The 21,820-nt window shown below is 38.2% G+C and overlaps 1 protein-coding gene across 2 annotated transcripts; it reads left to right on the forward strand.

The window, feature by feature from the left end:
• Nucleotides 1–11,265: 11,265 nt before the first annotated feature.
• On the forward strand, nt 11,266–14,199 carry LOC109147978 (DNA replication complex GINS protein SLD5-like). Of its 2 annotated transcripts, XM_019295669.1 has the most exons (7): nt 11,266–11,707; nt 12,743–12,865; nt 13,150–13,232; nt 13,332–13,441; nt 13,592–13,667; nt 13,757–13,879; nt 13,996–14,199. In XM_019295669.1, exons 1-6 carry the CDS (start codon nt 11,525–11,527, stop codon nt 13,854–13,856), a joined length of 675 nt encoding a protein of 224 aa, XP_019151214.1. In that variant the 5' UTR covers nt 11,266–11,524; the 3' UTR covers nt 13,857–13,879; nt 13,996–14,199. The 2 variants fall into 2 exon arrangements, with proteins under 2 accessions (XP_019151214.1, XP_019151213.1); XM_019295668.1 differs by lacking the exon at nt 13,996–14,199 and having other exon boundaries at nt 11,267–11,707; nt 13,757–13,983.
• The last annotated feature ends 7,621 nt before the right edge of the window (nt 14,200–21,820 follow it).

Raw genomic sequence — 21,820 nt, forward strand, 5'->3', positions numbered from 1 at the left:
CATACTCGGCTTCATTGTTGGTCGGATGGAACTGATACATAAGAGCAAAATAAACTTTGAATCCTTCTGGGCTCGTGACCACCACTCCTCCTCCTGCCCCTTTCTTGCTACTCGACCCATCAGTAGCCAGCGACCACCACTCTGCCTCGGGATCCGCAACCTCAGGGGGTCGGGTATCCCGGGCGGTGCACTCGACCAAGAAATCAGCAAGGGCTTGACCTTTGATGGCTGGTCTCGGTCGGTATTCGATCGTGTACTAGGTCAGCATTAACGCCCACTTGACTAGGCGACCGGATGATGAAGCAGTTCGGAGGACTGGCCCGATCGGCTGATCGGTCAACACGCGAATTGCTCGACCCTGGAAGTAGGGAGCCAACTTCTTCGCGGCAATGTACAAGGCGTAGACGACCTTCTCTAACCGGGAGTATCGGAGCTCGGGACCATATAGCGCGTGGCTTACATAGTACACCGGTCGCTGGACCCCTTCCGGATCGGTTCGGCACAATACTGCGCTTACTGCATGATCGGAGACGGCGAGGTACACGTCTAGCTCTTCTCCGAGCTCGGGCTTTGAGAGCACGATTGGTGACATGAGATACTCCTTCAGCTCATCAAAAGCCGCTCGGCACTCTTCATCCCAGACGAATCTATTAACTTTTCGCAATACCTTGAAGAAAGGTAAAGCACGCTCGGCTAACTTTGAGAGGAACCGGCTGAGAGCTGCCAATCGACCGGTCAATTGCTGGACCTCCCGAACGGTAGAAGGTGGTTGCATGTCCAGAATCGCTTTTACTTTGGCCGGGTTGGGCTCGATTCCCCTCTTGGTCATCATGTAGCCGAGGAACTTGCCGGTCTGAACCGCAAATGTGCACTTGGTCGGGTTCAGCCGTAACTGGTACTTCCTCATGATCTGGAAGCATTCCCTGAGATCCCGAGTGTGGTCGGATCGGTCCCGACTCTTGACCAGCATGTCATCAATGTAAGCTTCCATCGTTCGACCTAGCAGATCAGCGAAGAGCATATTGACCATCCTCTGATAGGTCGCTCCCGCGTTGCGAAGGCCGAACGGCATCACTCGGTAGCAATACAGCCCGTCCGGAGTTACGAAGGCTGTCTTGCTCTCATCTTCATGGTGCATCATTATTTGATGATACCCCTTGCATCCATGAAACTCATCAACTCGGCCCCGGCCGTCTCGTCGACCATCTGATGGATACTCGGTAGAGGATACGGGTCGAGCGGACAGGCCTTGTTGAGGTCGGTGAAGTCTATGCACATCCTCCAAGCTGGGGGGCTTCGGAACTAGAACGATGTTGGCCACCCATTCGGGATAGATCACCGGTCGGATGTGCTCGATCGTCGCCATCTTCTTGACTTCTTCTCTAACAAACTCGCGGCGATCGGAAGAAAGGTGCCGGGTCTTCTGTACCACCGGCTTTGCTGCGGGATCGACGGCTAACTTGTGACAGATTACTGATCGATCGATCCCGGCCATATCTTCGGGCCCCCATGCAAAGATATCGGCATACTCCCGGAGTATGGCCAAGATGTCCGCTCGGAGCTCGGGGGTGAGGGCCCGGCCAATCTTAATATTCCTGTCCGGTCGGTCCTCGGACAGGGGAACTTCCTCTATTTCCTCGGAAGGCTCAGGTTGCTCCTTCCGATCCTTAGCCTCCTCCTTGGCTATGGTATTCACCTGGGAAGACTGACCGAAGTCGCGTCTGTTGACCGCTCGGGTGTAACACTTCCGGGCGGATTGAACGTCGCCGCGGACTACGCCGACCCCATTCGGGGTGGGGAATTCATGCACAGGTGGGGCATAGAAATTATCCCACCGATCTTCATAATGGCGGGTCGGCCTAAGATGATGTTGTGGACGCAATGGAGGTTGACCACAACAAACTCAAGCTCCGTCTTGATCGACTTTGGGGATGTGCCGATCTCAACCGGGAGCGTTATTTTTCCCTCGGGGTACACAAGAGCCCTGGTAAAACCCGACAGTGGTACACCGACCGGAGTCAGCTCCTTCCTATCAAGTCCAAGTTTCTCGAACACGTCCAAATAAGGGACGTTCACACTGCTGCCAGTGTCCACCATAACCCTCTGGACATCCGTCCCTTTCACATCAATCGTGACCACGAGCGCCTCCATGCCATGGTCACCGTTGTTGGGCCGATCTTCAAGGGTGAAGGTTATGGGCTCCATCTTTTGCCTCTTCCCGGTCTCCCGGGAATCCACTATGGCGACCGGGCAATTACTCCTCGATCGGGAAGCGTCTTCCAATCCACCCAAAATGACGTGGATGGTCTGCTTTCCTGATGGTCGGCTTCTAGACGGAGGGTCAGAGTCCCGTCGGTCATCGCGACGATCATCTCTTCGATCGTCTCTTCGGTCCTGACCTGACCGATCGGAGCGTCCATCACGATCAGAGCGATCGGAACGGTGATGGGAACGCCGGTGATCTCTCCGATCGGTGTTCCTCTTGGGGTCCTCTCTCTTCCCCACGCACTTGTCCAACTTCCCAAGATTGAGCAAATCCTCCAACAGTTGGCACAAGTGGGTTTGATGGTAAGCGCAATGCTTACTCTTGTCGGGGCCGTCTCGATCGGGATGGGGGAGTTTGATGAGATTGCAGGACTGAGCGTACTGCATGGCCTCCGCTGCGGATCGATTCAGGGCCGTAAACTCACCAGGCCTGGTGCGGGATCGGGGATGATCATCACCCGATCGGTGTTCCGCCCGCCCGGCCGGTTTACGGGATGAAGACCCGACCTCCTGCGAGCGCTTTACGGCATTCGCCTCGCCGGCGTTGGCATAATCTGTGACCCTTCGAAGGGCCTCCTCATATGTGGCCGGGGGGTGTAGAATGAAATCCTGGTACAAATAACCCGCCCGGAGGGAGATGTGGAGCATGTGGGTGGCGGTCGCATCATCCATGGGCTCAACCTCCCCGACCGCCGCCTTCCATTTGACGAGGAAGTCGGTCAAGCTCTCCCCTTCAAGCTGCTTGGCCTTCTCCAGATACATATAGGGCTTCCTCACCACTTTAGAAGTGATGAACTTCCTCACGAACTTGATCGCCAAGGTGTTAAACTTTTCGATCGAGCCCGGCTGTAAGGTTCGGAACCATTCCGCCGCTCGACCGGTAAGCGTGGAATAGAAAGCCCTACACATTACGGCGTCTGATACGCCCTTCAGCATCATATTGCTGTAGAAGTCATTAACATGGACCTCGGGGTCCGTACGACCATCGTAACTTTTCTCTTCGGAGACCTTTAAATCAAGCGGGTAAGGCTGAGCCATCACTGCCGCTGTAAAAGGCGTCTGGTGTAAGGTCGATTGGTCGACCGGGGGTGCTGCAGGGTGTGCGTTTCTGAATTGCGCAAACTCCGCCTGGAGGTTGTAGAGCAATCATCGGGTCTCGTTGAACTCGGCGGCTTGGGCAGCTTGGGCTGCGTCCCGAGCGCGTCGTCGTCGGTGAGATCTCGACCCGCTATGCCCGGATGAAGCCTCCTGGCTGGCTTCCTGCATCTGTACGTCTTCCTGCTGGCGGTTCGGGTCTTGGGGCCCCAAACGTTGCCGCATCTCCGGTTGAAGACGATCGAAAGCTGCCGCTCGGGCAACTTCTTCGGGGTCCTCCACTTGGGTGGGAACCTCGGCTGCTTGCTGGGCCTGCCGTGGTGCCTCCATCGCATCAGCACCCCCCGACCCCAACCGCGAACGAGCCGAGCGTTAAGCCCGGGAAGCGGGCTGATGCTGCGGCTCTACTTGTGCGGCCGGGTAAATTGGAGGGGCGACGGCTGGAGCCGTGTACGCAGGCGTGTATGGTGGATAGCCAACCGGGGGCGTGTAATACATCGGTTGGCCAGGCCAATACCCGTATGGCGGAGGTGGGACCGGGTATGGATACTGGCCGGGATACATCATCGGTTGTTGTGGATATGGCTGACCGGGTGTTGGGTACCCCGGTTGAATGTAGTTCACCAGCTGTTGGGCGGCCGGGTATGTGTTGGATGGATGTGGTGGTGAGAGATTGAGGTTGAGGTCCATGGTCTGACCTTGTTGTTGCGTTGCCTGGTGGTCGGATGAACTCGCTGCATCCGCCTGGTCGTCAGCAAAGAGGTTTTGTGCCCACGGATACATTGTTGATGAAGGATTGGGTGCTCGTCAAGACGTTTGCTTTCTTGCACCGATCCCCACAGACGGCGCCAAAATGATACTGTTAATTACTACGTAAGCAATAATTAAACACACTCGAGACCAATTAAAGCAAGGAAATATCTTTATTGATCGCGGTGAAGGCCCTAAGTACAATCTACTTGGTTGCTCTGAGTACCGACTGACTGCGGTCGAGATTCTCTAACAACAACTTATCGATCGTCCAAAAGTCCCTCACACTGTAGCTATAGCCGCTGCGTCGGAGACACAAATCCGGTCGTTCGGCATGCTCTCCACGTAGCCACCACGTGTCATCCTCCCGGGTGCCCTGTCTGTCGTCGCAAGGAACCGCCACGTGTCCTTTGTCAGCTCTCTCGCCAAAGGGCTACCGCTCGGTGGTCGACACTGTCACTCGGGCAACTCCCGGTCGGACCCCGACCGAGTTCTTCACAAGAAGCCCGACCTGTTACCTGCAAAGACAAGAAAAAGAGGACGAAGGCATACCGGTCGAGGTAAAGCTATGTCGGTCGGGATATTCCCTACTATAGCAGGCAAATTCTTAACATTGACATCTCCAGATCAAATGCAAAAGTTCCAACAATTTCATGACATCCAGCTCCAATACTTGTCCAACATCATCTATCATTCACTTTTTCATAGTGAAGATTAAGAGCATGATGCTGAGGAGACATGTTTTACAACCATTTTACAGGAGCAACCACTTCAAATTGAATACTAAATATCTTTGCATGTATCTTGAGCATTTGAAATAGATGAAATATTAGCCTCCTTTATGACTACTCACCTATCTTGTAGAACTAACTTCTTGATTGAACTTGTAATGATGCAGAAAATTTGAAAGGGGAAGTCACATCAATTGTTTTCTAGTATATAAAAACTCCATAATTGGAAAATTTTAGCAAAAGCAACAAAGCAAGGTTATTTTATCATGCATGAGCTTTACTGCCTTTACACATCAACTAGTAATTAATGAAATGGCAATTTCTACCAAGGATATTTTGTGCAGTTTGGTCTTTTGGTCTGTACAGATGGGTTTTAGTTACTTGTTATTTTTTTTGCATTTCGATATTACTACGACGTGCACTCATATGTTGTACTGAATGCAGTTACTTTATCCTTTACGTTTTTATGTATACCATTATTAATGCAGGTTGTAAATGCGAATGTGTATGCACAGGCTATTTCATTTTTGTGCACAAGCCTAGGGCAAATTCTTCACACCTTCACGTCTACATGTACGCAAAACCATCATTTAAAATCATTTTAAGAAGCTATCTCAATGGAAAAATCCTTCTAATTCGCAAAAACGCACCCATAAATCGGCATGCCACATTATCCTGCTCACATTAAACTAACACTCTAAATCGCACCAACGCACCCATAAATCGGAATGCCACATTATCCAGCCCATATTAAACTAACAACTATTCACACACTGCTCCATACGCTAACGCATACACCTTTTTGAGCAGTTTACACATACATTTGTGACCGTCATCCAACTCAACCTACTACACTTGCACTAACCGCGTGATTCCTACGCACAGACCACCAAAACCCAACAACACTGCCCCTTAATTTGTTCTCCATGACTTATTACGCAGTTTTATTTGGTCGCACATGATGCACGCATGTACAATTCGTCGTCTAATGGAGAATTTATCAATTTATAATTGTTTGCCAATCTCAATAAAGGCTAGGGCATATTTCGCCTTAACTTGCACATGCAACTACCCTAACTTGCACACCCTAAAACAAAATTTGTACACACTATTAAGCTTTATTGGAAACGCTAGACTAAACATACAAGACATCTTGCACAGACATTATGCTAACATGCATACGCTAGAAACATATAACTATCACATAGCCTCCACTCGTATTAAAATTGAATTGCTCATAATACAATCTATCATTAAAATTGAATTGCACGGTATTACAAAACACTTTCACATATCTTGCACTCTCATTACGAATACAATGCATACACTTTACAGTAATTTGCACAGGCTACTACACAAACTTGCACATGCTATTACACAAACTTGCACAACTAAAACATAATTTCCACACGCTATTAAACTATTTTGGACACGCTTACCTAAATATGACTGACATCTTACACAGACTGTATTCTAACATGCAAACGCTAAAAACATATAAGTAGCACATACCTTCAATAGTATTAAAATTGAAAAGGCTAAACTCAATTACCGAGAAATCTTGCACAGACATAACACGAACTTGCACAGAGCACATGTAGACTTCAGGAACACACACTTCATGCTACAAAATGAATAGCGTTTGTTACTATTAATATATATCTAATCATATTACCATTCGGATGGTATGTATCCCAATTGATTTGTAACCAAAAATAGTTTAAGAATACAATGACTAATTCACCCTTATGCTTAGACTACTACCTTAAATATATAAGAAATCTCATTCAATCTCAACCTTCTATTTGTAATGATTTAATGGATGGGATGAGATCTCATGACCTCATCCATATAAGTGACCTCATGGGATCCGGAGCCTATATATATATAGGATCATATGAGAACATGTGTTTAGGTGAGAACGTGAGAACACATCATGTGCATCCATCCAATATTTTTTAATGGTCTAGATTTGATTAAGTGTGTGCGAACGCGCATTAAATGTGTGCAAACACACTAAATCGCATTTGCACACATTTAATGCGCGTTCGCACACACTTAATCTAATCTAGACCATTAAAAAAATATTAGATGGATGCACATGATATGTTCTCACGTTCTCACCTAAGCACATGTTCTCACTGGAACCCTACGCTATATATATATATATATATATATATATATATATATATATATATATATATATATATATATATATATATATATATATATATATATATATATATATATATATATATATATAATATTGTCGGTTATTTAGTGATTACGGTTATTACACCTTCATAACCGATAAATAACTGAATAGCCAAATAACTGATTTTTTTTTGTCTTATAACTGATAACCGAAATTATCGGTTTGGTTATCGGTTTTGTCTGTTTTTCGGTAATTTTGCTCACCCCTATGGGCTGCTGTGTGCGTTTCGCACACAGCAGCCGCCCACACGGGCGCTTTATATTATTATTATTATTATTATTATTATTATTATTATTATTTATTTTTTTAATAAAAAATCAGTTTTGATTTTTTTCCTCTTTCCTCTCACATTCTCTTTCCTAATCACTCTTACATTCTCCCCCTAATATCCCCAATTGATAATGTTGTTCTTATGCTTCTTCTCAGTGCTCAGATGTCATAATTGTGTCTGTTAAGAAATTTCATTATTAGTACTAGCAATTGAACGACTCATGCACGAATTTTAGTGTCTAACACTTAAAAAAATTGTATTTTGAAAGGGAAAAGTGTCAAATTGGCTCTCTAAGTCGAGTTGATAGTGTAATTGGGTCCCCTAAGTCAAAAAAGCTTCATTCAAATTCCCTAAACCGGTAAAATTGTTCAATTAAGTCCAATATGACTTGTTTATCAGGTTAAATCGATATCTTGTTGACACGTGTCCTTCTTATTTTATTTTTTAAAACAAATGTTTTTTATTTATTAAAAATTAAAAATATTACAATTTATTATTAATTAATTAATTAAAATAATAATAATAATAATAATAATAATAATAATAATAATAATAAGAATAATAATAATAATAATAATAATAATAAATTTTAAAAAAACAACTACTAGCTGTCCGCGCCGAATAGCCACCAGTTCCCTCTGTCTGGAACGAGGGCAACGGCCAAGGCCATAGCCCTCGTCCAGATCTAGAAGACGGCCATAACCATCTTCCTTAGACGACCATGAAGAAGGAAGACAGCCACCGGTTGTCTGGCGTGGACAGTCGGTAGCGGTTCTTTATTATTATTATTATTATTATTATTATTATTATTATTATTATTATTATTGTTGTTGTTGTTGTTGTTGTTGTTGTTTTAATTAATTAATTAATTAATTAATAATAAATAAATAACATTTGTTTTAAAAAATAAAATAAGAAAGACACGTGTCAACACCATATTCATTTAACCTTATAAACAAGTCACATTGGACTTATTTGAACAATTTTACCAATTTAAGGGACTTGAATGTAGCTTTTTTCACTTTAGGGTACCCAATTGTACTATCCACTTAACTTAGGGGGTCAATTTGACACTTTTCCCTATTTTGAAATGATTTTAATTGTATTTATATTAAGAAAAAGTAATTTGAAATCAGTTTTATAAAAAGAATGTTTAAAGAAATTTTAAATGCAATCAAATAAATAAAGAAGGTAATGCCAATGATCTTTGGTTTAGTGGCACCAAGTTGATCCCTATATGGGAGGGTGTGAATTTAAGTCTCGGTGGAGGTGGTATGCATCAGTAGATTAAGAAAGTAGTTATAAATAGATACCTATTGTAACAGAGTCAATTATGACTTTATTTGACACGCAAGCATCCACACTAGTAGTTATTTAGGAGTTATTTCTACATGAATTCTCTCCACTCAAAGTTAATAGCTGATGTGGGGAGGAGTTATTTCAAAAATATTTCTTATGCAAAGTATGGTATATTTGTGGTCCCAATAAGTAAGAGAAATAATTAAAATATAGTGAGTTAAATGGTGGGTGCATAAAAAATTGAGAAATAACTCAAAATTGATGTGGAGAAGGGTTTTTTGTAATTGAATGAGATGATAGAGGATGAGGTGGATGCTGGGACCCACAAATAACTGAGAAATAACCTCAACTGATAAGGATGCTTTTAGTTGAAAAGTTAGTATAGTAGTTAATAAGTTAATTAATTAAAATTAAAGTGTATTAATAAAATTAATTGTTGAATTAGTTGATAAGTGTAAATAATAAACTAAGGGCTTGTTTGGTTCACGAATTTTTTTTAAGGGAAGTGGAATTGAAATTCCGTGGAAAAACAATTACTATGAAGATGAATTTCATTGTTTGGTTGGTGGAAAAAGAATTATGGGGAATACTAATTCTATTGTTTGGTTAGGTTTGGAATTGTAAGCCCGGTAAGGAATAACAAGTATAAAGACCTATATGCCTCTACAAATTAATAAGACTAATATAATTAAAAAAAAAAAAACAAGGGTAAAATAAGCAACCCATATCACTTTTTCTTCCCATATTCCACAGAAAACAACCAAGGATTTTGTTTGTTTGTTTTTTTTTTTTTTTTCCTCAAATTTGAGGAATTCATTTTCCAATGGAAAATGAATTCCATGAACCAAACACCAAAAAAAAACATTTTTCTCCATTTTAAGAAAAATATTTTCCTTTGGAAAACAGTTTTCATGAACCAAACATTCTCTAAGATATTAAAATTTTGATTAATGAAGAGTGGATGGCGTCATTTTTGTACATTAATAAAGATAAAAAAAAATTAAAAAGTCAAGAACTTATTTTGAAATATTATTTGGGATAATGTCAAACAGAGTCTACGAGTATATCTTAAGAGAACTTATATTGATAGTTTAATTTTTATTTTTTAGTTAATACCCAAAATCGTCCTCGACTATAGTGGTTTTTCTCAATGTCGTCCTAAACGACTTTGGTGACCTAATATCGTCCCAGACTTTTGTGTTTCGCTCAATTTAGTCCTCCATTTGTTATTCCGTCAAATTGGTGTTAAATTTAGGGACAATTCAGTAATGTCAATATTGATCTCTCTTTACTTTCAATTTGTGAAGTGCGAAATTCCTCTTTCTTGTACGAATTACACCCAGAATTACTCCCGGACCTGCAAATCAAATTTTATATTTGCAGTTTTAGGAGTAATTCTGGGACTAATTCGTAAAAAAAAAAGGGATTTCGCAATTCACATGTCTATGAGTTAAGAGATGCCAATATTAAAATTACTTAATTGTCTATTTATTTAACACCAAATGGATAGAATAACAAATGAGGGACTAAATTGAGCAAAAACACAAAAGTATGGGACGAAATTGAGCGAAACATAAAAGTCTGGGACGATATTAGGTCACCAAAGTCGTTTAGGACGAAATTGAGAAAAACCATTATAGTCGAGGACGATTTTGGGTATTAACTCTTTTTTTTTTTTTTTAAATCCACAAATATTAAGTACAATACCATGGGAAAGGAGCATAAAGAATGGGATATTACTTTCTTCCACTTTATATATAGTTATTACTTTCTTCATACTTATTAACTATGATGATGAATAATTTCTATAGTTTAAAAAAATATTATTTTATGCCAAATAATAAAGAAACAATTTACTTTGAATAATTTGATATTACAATTCACTCCATATTTTATTTAATTTTTTAAAATCTAAAAAAAATAGGAAAGAGAAGAGTAATATATTCAGTTATTCACCAAATTAAATCACTTTTGTTTTTTGTTAATTAATAAAAGTTCTATAATGATGACCATAAAGTTCTGTAATTATAAATATAAAATTTAATAATTGTGAATATGAAGTTCAAAAATTATGAACATAGAATTTTATAATTATGAACATAGAGTTCTGTAATTGTGAATATACAGTTCAATAATTGTGAATATAAAGTTCAAAAATTATGAATATAGAGTTTTATAATTATGAACATAGAGTTCAGTAATTATGACATAGAACCGTGTATACCTTGCAAGGTGGACACGGTTCCACGGCATTACAATTGCGCAAGTAGGGCAAATTATTGTGTGGATCATGGTCTACATAGTGTTATGTGGACCATAATAAAATGTACATTTTTAATATATTTAATATACTAAATGTACATTATTTTTGTAGTGTATGTACATTATACAATATAATGTACACTCAGTACAAAAATAATGTACTTTCCCTGATTACAATGTACATTATTTTTGTACTAAATGTACATTATTTTTATGCTGAATGTACATTATTTTACTGTATACAAATATGGTCCATACAACTTATATAGACCATGGTCCACACAATAATGATTGCGCAAGTAGAAAATGGGCCATTTTAGTAATTTTTTGCTTAAAGGGCTTATATACTAGGTCTGGTCCATATTGCATGGGCCCAAACACCATCATCATCTTTGCATTTGACTTCACTGAATGAAAGATAGAGAGGCTAAAAAGCGAGGGAAGGATTGAAGGAAGACTGAAGGCGGCGGTCATTTTGGTGGTGACCGGCGGAAGGGGCGGAGATCGACGTTTGGCGGCGAACTGCGGCGAAATCCGGCGGAGTTCTTGTCGGAACGGCGGCAAATTTTCAGTTCTCTTCATCAGCAGAGCTGAGAGCTTCCCTCCCAAAAGAGTATACACTAGAAGAAGGGGATAATGGATTCGGGTTCGGGGGATGGAGGGTCAGGGTTTCCGACGACAGACGACTTCGAATCCCTGATTTCGACTACCGACGCGGAGCTGATGAAGCGAGCTTGGCGGAACGAGAAGGGTGCTCCCGAAATTCTTCAATTTGAGGCTGCTCTTGTCCAGAGATCCCGGGAACAGATCCAGTTGATGGTACATCACTGTCTTTCTCATTACCTTTTAACTTTTCTTTTTCTCTATGCATTTATTTTTTAATTTAGTTTAAGTTTTCTATTCGATCCCTGTTCTATATTTTGCATACTGAAGATCTGTCTCTGTTTGATTTTATTTATTTATTTATTTATTTTGGTCGAATTGCAATGTTTAAGCTATTTTGATAATTTTGAAAGATTAGTACAGTGAGCGAAGCTCTCCCGTCGTTCTAGGTCTGCCAAAGAAGAAAAATGTAACTTACTCAGATTTTGAAAGCTTTTTCTACTAAAAGAGCTTAGGATTATTATTTTGATTATAGTGGATCATTATTGTGGTATTAATTAACCTCTCGTATAGAGAAAGGTAAACACTGTTAATCCCAAAAATTTCCCCAGAGAAGAAGAATTTATTCTTCGAAGACCATTTCTTTAATGTCTTAATTTCAAATTGCTATTAACAACATTATAAAGTATAACTTGTTTTATACGTGGAAAACTGTAGCTGGCCCAAGATAAAACAATCTAAATACAATATCAAGGTCTATGGTACACGAATATGAATGGAATGAAGAGATGACTGAGGTGAAGTTTGCACAAAGTCTTTTGTATAAATAATGCTCAGATTACAAATGAATGTTGTGTGTGCTTGTACTGCTGAAATGTAAGAGAACCCAATAATGTTTCATTAACCACAATACGCCTCTAAATGGTATTCTAATAATGCCTCTATCCCATTTTACCTGTCTTGTTTACTATTCTTTAGAGTTTAGTCAAACCAACTTTTTCTACTTTGCTTATTTTCTTCAGTATTTTTTAATGATTTTTAAATTTGATTTTTTGTGCTTAATAGTACTTAACCAAACCAGACACATCAAATGGGATGAAGGGAGTATAAAATTTCTCAGCTTGTGTGATATTGGTTTAGAGCTAGGGCAATCCCTGGTTGACCATTGTGATAAACTGTATCTATTTCTAGTTCGTTGGTTTTCTTGTGTTAATGTCTTCTCATGCCTCACTTTTTATGATGCTTCTTTAGGAGGAAACAGTGGAGGAATACACAAAAAGTGGTGTTGATCCACTCACAGTATCGCTTTACCAGATGGACCTGGACAGAACTATGTTTCTATTAAGATCATATCTGAGAACTCGTCTCCAAAAGGTAGCCATGAATTATCTATTTTGGTATGTAATTTTTAAGCTACTGAGACGTTCTATTTGCTTGTTACTATTTTTTTTTTTTTTTTTTTTTATGTTTAATTTATCTAGGTTAAATATCTTTAGTTACAGACCTTGCTGTATACATAACATTCATGATTGATCATTAATTTTGGTGACCCCAAACTATCCAAAGTTTGACATGCCTTTTGCATGGAATGTCTTATACTCTTATGTAAAAGGCTTTGTATTGTGTTTCTTTGCTCACACTGTACGTTAACTGCACAGATAGAAAAGTATGTGTTTCACATCCAAAAAAGTGATGAATTTTGGAACCGTTTATCTAAACAAGAACAAGAATTTGGTCAAAGGTAAATTGTTATATGTTGGTACCTCTGTTAGTAGAGAGAAGTACATTATTTTTAGTCGTCATGTAGCTACTATTCCTACTAAACAAACAATGCTGACAGGTGTGCTGAAGATCTACAGACACATTTTGAACAGTCTGTGCTCTCAAAATTGCCACCAGGTTTCAAGTCTCATTTGAAGCAATCTTCCGTAAGTGAGCAGGATGACATGGGTAGGTTTGTCTAACCAAGCACATTTTGTGTGTGCATACTTGCTGGTTTCTGAAATTTGGATGTGAAGTTGTGAGGAATTAGTTAATATTTTCTTTGCATCCTGCAATTTCTTCCTTCCTGCTTGAACTGATTACGACTTGTTATCATAGTCCCCGAGCCACGGCTGGAGCATTATGTGATTTGCAGGAGCAAGAGGTTTTTGGGAGCTTTTCAGCTGGATGACAGGTAAACAAACGACTACTCCACTCACTCCTAATTGCTAATTTACATAATCTAGCAAATAGTCATTTTTGGTTTTGGCTACACCTCAACAGTGGGGAGGATCCTGTAAGCATTGAAGCGGACGATTTATATGCTTTGCCTTACAAGTCTGTAAAGCCGCTGGTTGAGAATGGGCAGATAGATATTGTATGAGCATTTCAGAGCAGAGCTTTGCTGTAAGTAAATTGTATGAGCATTAAATCAAATTCAATTTGTATTAATTATTAGTCGACTTAATTAAAGCTAATTACTCTGTATTAATTAAGCATGTATTCTATTACATGATTAATAGGCTAAGCATATACATGGAGTATTTGGTTGAGTTTTTCCACGCCTCAAAATCTTGCCAGATTTATCTCCTCCTTCTCAAAAGTTCTTCAAACCAGTTATTACTCGCATTAGGTATTTAGGTGTGCCACTATAATTTGGTACACTGTAATTTGGTTGTAAAGGAATTGAAATTCAATGAACAGGGTGAATTACATTGTTTGGTTGGAGGGAATTGCAATTCCTTCTTTTTGTTGAATTGCAATTTATGGGGTACCCTCATGAATTGCAATTCAATGGATGTGAGAAAGGAAAAATAAATGAAATGACACTATTACCTTTGGTTATTATTACTATTATTATTATTTCACAAAGGTATTTTAGTCTTTATACCATTTCTTTTCTTCCCCATTCCAATAATTCCATTTCTCTATACCAAACAATAACGTAATTTGAATTTATACTTTATTCCCACCGAATTATAATTCAGTAATTCCTTTCCCTCATAATTCTTTCCTTCCAACCAAATGCCCTCTATAAATAGTAGAAGTAATCTCTTGGCAACTACGGAGTATGTACAATGACAATATATGTATGTGGTCGAAAGGTTAAGTGTTGGTATAGTGACTTAACAAATACTCGTGTTCAAATTCTCAGTGGGGGATGATACTTCATTGAGGTATATCCTGCGATTTAAACTTAAGTAGGCTAATATAAGTGCTGGACCTTTGTTAAAGCTTTGGTGTTAGAATATAAGATTTTATAACAAATTACAAATTGCCTGTTGAGTAATTCAGTCTCATTAGCAAAACAAGATACATTTAGATGATAAACATTTTAACATATGGAGTATTACTTAATGTAAAAATGATACAATTTTTTTTTAAAACCGTTTAATTTCATGAAGGCCTTAAAATTTCAACAACAATTCAATGATTCAAACCAAACTTGCTCTATTCAATTTGATGAACAAATAACCAGAATATTTAAAAAGACAACAAAATTTCTGGTGTTTTATTATTCCCTTTGTTATTAAGTATTATGGGTGTAGAATAAAACGCAAAACATGAAAATTGTAGATGGTTCTCTTAGCTTTTAATTTATATAGAGTCTTGAATCGCATCAATCTGCCATCGTACGAGTAAGAAATATGATCAATATACTAATGCATGAGCGATCTATTTTTTAAAACAGGAACGTAGCAGGTCTAAACTTTCATTGAGTCCAATTTCACATAATTTAATTACATTAGGCATATATATAACAGTGCATTGTGGACCCTAGTGTCCAATACACATAATTTAACTTTATAATGTACAAAATTTATGTTCATAATACATAAATATGGTATAATGAAGACATATAAACACTTAACATAATACAAATAATTTATATTCATAATGTACAGAATTCATGTTCATAATGCACAGAATTCATGTTCATTATATCATGTTTATGTGTATGTATATGAACATAAATTTTGTGCATTATGAATATGAATTCTGTACATTATGAAGTCAAATCATGTATATTGAACTAGGGTCTATAGTATATATATATATATATATATATATATATATATATATATATGACTCTTCAATGGGCTTAGAAGTTTTTATCTTTCCACTTTGGCAACCTCTTTGGTCCTTTTTTTTAATAATTCTTTCTTTAAAATAACTTGATGAAAGCTAGGCTATTCTATACCTCATCAAACAACACTTATGTCATCGAATCTATGCATCTTGTAAGGTAGACTCGGGATCAAAATTCACAATTTATATACTGAGTGTTCACAATTTACATATTGAATGCTACATCTCATCAAACAACAGTTATGCCATGGACACGGGTCCACCTTGTAAGGTAGACCCAGGTTCAAAATACACAATTTATACACTGAATATTCACAATTTGAATTGTGAACATTCAGTATGTAAATTGTGAACATTTAGTATGTAAATTGTGAACATTTAATATATAAAATTATAAACGAGTTAATACCCAAAATCGTCCTCGACTATAGTGGTTTTTCTCAATTTCGTCCTAATCGACTTTGGTGACCTAATACCGTCCCAGACTTTTGTGTTTCGCTCAATTTAGTCCCAGACTTTTGTGTTTTTGCTCAATTTAGTCCCTCATTTGTTATTCTGTCCATTTGGTGTTAAATAAATAGATAATTCAGTAATTTTAATATTGGCATCTCTTTACTCATAGACATGTGAACTGCAAAATCCCTTTTTTTTTACGAATTACTCCCAGAATTACTCCTAAAACTGCGAATATAAAATTTGATTTGCAGGTCCGGGAGTAATTCGTACAAGAAAGAGGAATTTCGCACTTCACAAGTTGAAAGTAAAGAGAGATCAATATTGGCATTATTGAATTGTTTCTTTATTTAACACCAATTTGACGGAATAACAAATGGAGGACTAAATTGAGCGAAACACAAAAGTCTGGGACGATATTAGGTTACCAAAATCGTTTAGGACGAAATTGAGAAAAACCACTATAGTCGAGGACAATTTTGGGTATTAACTCAATTATAAACATTCAATATAAATTGTGTATTTTTTAACCTGGATCCACCTCGCAAGGTGGACTAAGGTCCACCAGGCCAAAGAGAAAACAACAGACTAAAACCCTCTTCTTCGAACCTAATGGTTAAAAAAGTATTATTACTGAAAATAATCTAAATTTTCAAACGTTTATAACTTATGGAGTGAACTCTATGATATTTCAAAGACAAAATAATAGAATTTATTACCATTGATACATTTTTTACTTTACCAATTAATGGTTTCATGCAATTAATAATCTAAAAACAAGAAAGTTAGAAAAATAACTCATCATATGTTTTGCATTATTAATAAGTAAAAGAAAATAAGTCTCATATAGTGTTGGTGAGTCCCTTTATTATTTATTTATTTATTTATGTGACACCATTTTATTCAACCTTTTTTTTATTATAAATATCTTGGCATTATGAACGGGGAAAGATTTTAATTTTTAATAGTTTTTCATTTTTATGTTTTGAGCGCGAGAATTGGAAATTTGATCGAGGCAAATGGGACAAATTTTGAAGTGAAAAGGTAAAATGAATGCATGTCGATATCGCAATAATTCTTTAACTAAAGGTCCAATAGCTAACTGGCCAACTAGGCGGCCTAGTCGGTCGTCTAGACTACCGATTATGATGATACGCTAAGCAGTCGGTCGACGCCTAGGCGTGATTTTTGTAACAATGGTCTTCGGTATGTTATATGTTACAAATATGCAATAGTCTTTTTACTTGAGATGGCATAGTTGTGTCGTATATATGATGGACTAGTGTTTGCCAGTATGCGTCTTTTGTTCCCTTATGGGGCTATAAGTGTAATTGGTGGCATAGTTCAGTATTGTACGGAGACATGTGTGCATTCAATAGAGGGTCCACCGCATTGAGGTAGGCCTGCAAACGAGCCAAGTGGAGCTCGAGCTCGAAAACTGAAGCTCGGCTTGACTCGGTTACAAAATGAGCAGGTTTGAGCTCGAACGGAGCGGCTCGACGAGCCACAAGCCTAAAATATTTGAACTCGAGTTTGGCTCTAGCTCGAAGTTGACCGAGCTGCTTGGCCCATTTACACTGCCCCTACCTTGAGGTAACAAGGTTGTTTAGTCTATTTAATAATCTTACAACGAGAATCTCTGGCCAAAGTATAACAAAGTTGGACTTCAGGTTAATACTTTTGAATAGACATTTTAAATCAAGTTTATAGGTTTGACCATGACATTTACCTAGTTCGGAACAAGTGTTGTGTGGAAGGAATGTTGCATGATATTTGTAACGGAAAGGTTCAACATAATATATATACATGTATTTCATTACCAACTAGGTAGTCATGACATTCTGTTAGTGTCACTGATGACTTATGAATTATTTAATAAGGAGTTATTAAATTTTACTCGTTGCTAGTTTGACTATGAACCTAGAAAGTCACACTAATTGTCCGTGGTAATACTGAGAACTTATAAAAAAAATCAATGAGTTATTAAAATTGAATTAATACATTAATAGCTGATTAATGAATTAAATCAATATTGGGTAGTTTTGGAGTTTTAAAGGCTAGCACATTTTGACCTAACTCAGGCTGTCTTGTCCATTTCAAAGAGAAGAGAGAAAAGAAGAGATTTTTTTGCAATAGGAAAAACAGTTTTTCACGAAAAATCTAGAAAAAGCGATTGATTCTCCCTTGCGTGTATGTATATTTTTCTAACATGTATATATATATATATATATCCCTACCAAAAATATATATATATATATATATATATATATATATATATATATATATATATATATATATATATGTATGTATGTATGTATGTATTAATGAGAAATACATAATACTATTATATCAATTTCACATTATATTCTTCAAACTTACAATGTAAGCTTTGATAATATAATATAGTATGTACTCCAAAAATCATTGCGTGTGTGTATATATAATTATATATTCAAATGGGAAACAAATTAATTAAAATATTTGTTTAGTTATATATCAATTTGTATGAGAGACGTGGTACGGTGCGATCAATCCACTGGATTATATATGTAAGAAACCTAGTATTATTGAATCATCATAAACAAGGTCAAAGAAGATATAACTAAGCAGCAGACAAGATATGATATTTTAAAATTTACAATTCTTTTTTTTTGAATGCTTAAAATTTACAATTCATTTTGTTGTCTGTACTAAATATATGTAGTAGATAGATTATATTAGTATAGATCATGATGATGATGATGATAGCGATAACGTAATTTTATCGATATGTAATAATTTATTTATTGTTAATTTTCTTATTGATATACCCAGTGCTAGCGCTAGCAAGCTTCACCGATGGACATCTGATCTCATGCATTGTACGCGTAACGTTCTTATGCAGTTTGCTTATTTTAATCTTTAATTCTAATATTGACTCAAAATTAAAATATAATATTCTCGTAAGCAACAAAGATCGCATATCAATTATATATTATTTTTCTTCCCGTATAAAGAGTATTTTGTTATATTTTAGAGTTAATTTCACTTTTGATCATATGACTATTGAGATCTTGTTAATTTCAATTCACAATTTTTAAAATTATCAATATAGTACCTTAACTATTAATTTTTATCAATTTTAGTTACTCCGGTCAAATTGCTCCCATTGGACTTCAGATATGGATCAAATAATAAATATTCCTTTTTAGGTGGTCTACGGGCAACTGCTCAATCAATAATGGAATGAAACCCTTATTTTATTAGGGAATGAGTTTTTTAATTGAGGGGATAATCAAATATGATCTCATAGTAGTGCTCTAGAAACCTATCAACCAAACAATAACAATGACTTTGATTCCCATTCCTGATAGCTAAACCCATGAACCAAACACACCCTAAATTGTCTTGATTTTTTGTTCTTGTATTTTTAAAACCTTTATTCCCATTATATATATGATCATACATAACCAAACAACAAAATTGTTAATCATTCCAATTCCACCCTAACTAAGACTAAACATGCAAAATACTTTCACCAAAACTCATTACCATTACCAAGTATTTGATTCCCATTCTGATTCTGATTCCCATGTGTGAACCAAAAACACCCTTATTCTAATATAAAGACATCCAAAGCATCAATATAAACAAAAAATAAAAATAAAAACAAAAATCTAAATGCACTAATCCAAACTTAAAAATAAAAATACCAATTAGGAGAGGGAATAATGGAATGAAATCCTTATTTTATTAGGGAATGAGTTTTCTAATTAAGGGAGTAATCAAATTCCATAGTAGTGTTCTAGAAACCTGTCAACCAAACAATAACAATCACTTTGATTCCTATTACTGATAGTTAAACCCATGAACAAGTGAATCATCGTCTTTTTATCTGTTATGTAGGACAATTTTTCAAATTAATTCGTTTGTTTTTTTTTTTTATTATAATCTTTTGGGTATATCTATCCTTAAATATTATAATTGTTGGACGTCGACTGGATTGGCTGAGTTCAGCCCCTTCTCGATTTGAGACATGATGTTGTGGCATACCATGGAGGGATGTAGTTAAATGATTAGTGTCCACCTATTCATCACCAATTAGTTTTAAGTAGGATGTGACAACCAGATAGCCAAAGAATTTTGTGATTAAGCGTGTTTGACTTATCGCGTTGTGGCTTACCATGGAGGGATGTGGTTAAATGGTTATCCCGGATGGAATGTGGGCGTAGGTCTACGCAACTGGGTTTGGTGTTCAAAGGTTGCCACATGTGTTGGGAGGAGGATTGTTGGGCGTCGACCGGGTTGGCCGAGTTCAACCCTTACTCAATTCAAGACGTGGCGTTGTGGCTTACCATGAAGGGATGTACGTGGTTAAATGCTTAATATCCACCTACTTATCACCAATTGGTTTTAAGTAGGATATGACAACCAGATAGCCAAAAAATTATGTGGTTGATGGATATATTAGGAATGGGTTCGGGGAAAATTAACCGGGGAAGGTGTGGTGCAAGGGGCCAAGGGCCCCGAGGTGGTCGCGGTGCGATATGAGGGGACTTTGGCGACCCCAGTGGGGGTCGACCTCGACGTCAGCCTTGGTTGGGGCCGACATTCGACTCGAGCTACTCTCTTTCGTTGACGAAGACTCGGAACTCAGAGAGTGGGGGACTCATGATGGATATATTAGGAGAAGGGACTCGGGGCAAACCGACTCGGGGGTCGCGGCGTGATGCGAAGGTCCTGGGAGACCCCAACTGGGTCCCCGGCGTAGACCTCGGCTGAGGTCTACTACATGGACCCCAGTTGGGGACGACATCAGCACCGGCCAAGGTCGGAGTCAACCTCGGCGTCAGCCTCGGCCGGGGTCGACCTCGTGGTCGACCCCGGTTGCGGTCGGCCTCGGCCAGCTGGGGTTAGGCGGTCACGCAGGGCGTCCCCGCGTGACTCAGTCAACTAAGATCCAACCGCCCGCCCTATTATCTTGGGGTCGGTTGGGAAGATTATTTAGTATAAAAAGACATCTCATTGTCTTGTTAGGACATCTACATCTTGTCTTGTTACTATATTCTCCTTGTAATTTTCCTATAAAAGACTGTCAATACGAAATTTGTCCCCGCGACATATACATTCTTTGCCTTTTCCTATTTATCATTTATTGGATTTAGTAATTCGGGTCTACCTCGGGTAATTAAATCCATTAGTGGTTAAGCGTGATTGATTTACAACAATTTGGATGACCTACTTGAAAGTAAGCGTGCAGCGTTGAGAACCACCAATAACTGCTAACAATGTATTTAAAATATGGGGAAGAAATACTCAATTACTACACGAGAAATTTTTTTATTTTTTATTTTTTTATTTGAGGGGTTGAGTGCCATGATTGAAAGAAGTATGGTTGCGGGCGGATTGCATGGTGTTTCGGTTGCGAGGGGTGCGCCTTCTGTGTCTCATCTTCTCTTTGCAGATGACTCCTTCATGTTCCTTCTGGCTAATGAAGAAGAGAGCGTTCAAATGAGGTATGTGCTGGATACTTATGCTAGGGCTTCGGGCCAGCATGTTAATTACGATAAATCTGCTACATGTTTTAGTGCTAATGTGCCACAGAGTAGAAGGAATGAGGTGGTTGATGTTCTGGTCGTAGAGGAGGGGGAGACTAGTGGAAAGTACTTGGGTTTGCCTTCTCTAGTGGGAAGGAGGAAGAAGGTTATACTGGGGTTTCTGAAGGATCGTATACTCACCAGGGTTCGTTCTTGGAATGCCAAGTTCCTATCAAGAGCTGGGAGGGAGGTTCTATTGAAAAATGTGTTGCAGGCAATGCCAGCATAT

Source organism: Ipomoea nil, unplaced genomic scaffold (genome assembly GCF_001879475.1).
Source record: "Ipomoea nil cultivar Tokyo-kokei standard unplaced genomic scaffold, Asagao_1.1 scaffold2036, whole genome shotgun sequence".
NCBI lineage: Eukaryota > Viridiplantae > Streptophyta > Magnoliopsida > Solanales > Convolvulaceae > Ipomoea > Ipomoea nil.

Excerpts from the sequence above, each read along its gene's own strand:
- LOC109147978 (XM_019295669.1), top strand. The coding sequence starts at position 11,525 with ATGGATTCGGGTTCGGGGGATGGAGGGTCAGGGTTTCCGACGACAGAC. Across the intron at positions 11,708-12,742 it reads GGGAACAGATCCAGTTGATG|GAGGAAACAGTGGAGGAATA; the intron begins GTACATCACTGT and ends ATGCTTCTTTAG. Across the intron at positions 12,866-13,149 it reads TGAGAACTCGTCTCCAAAAG|ATAGAAAAGTATGTGTTTCA; the intron begins GTAGCCATGAAT and ends TTAACTGCACAG.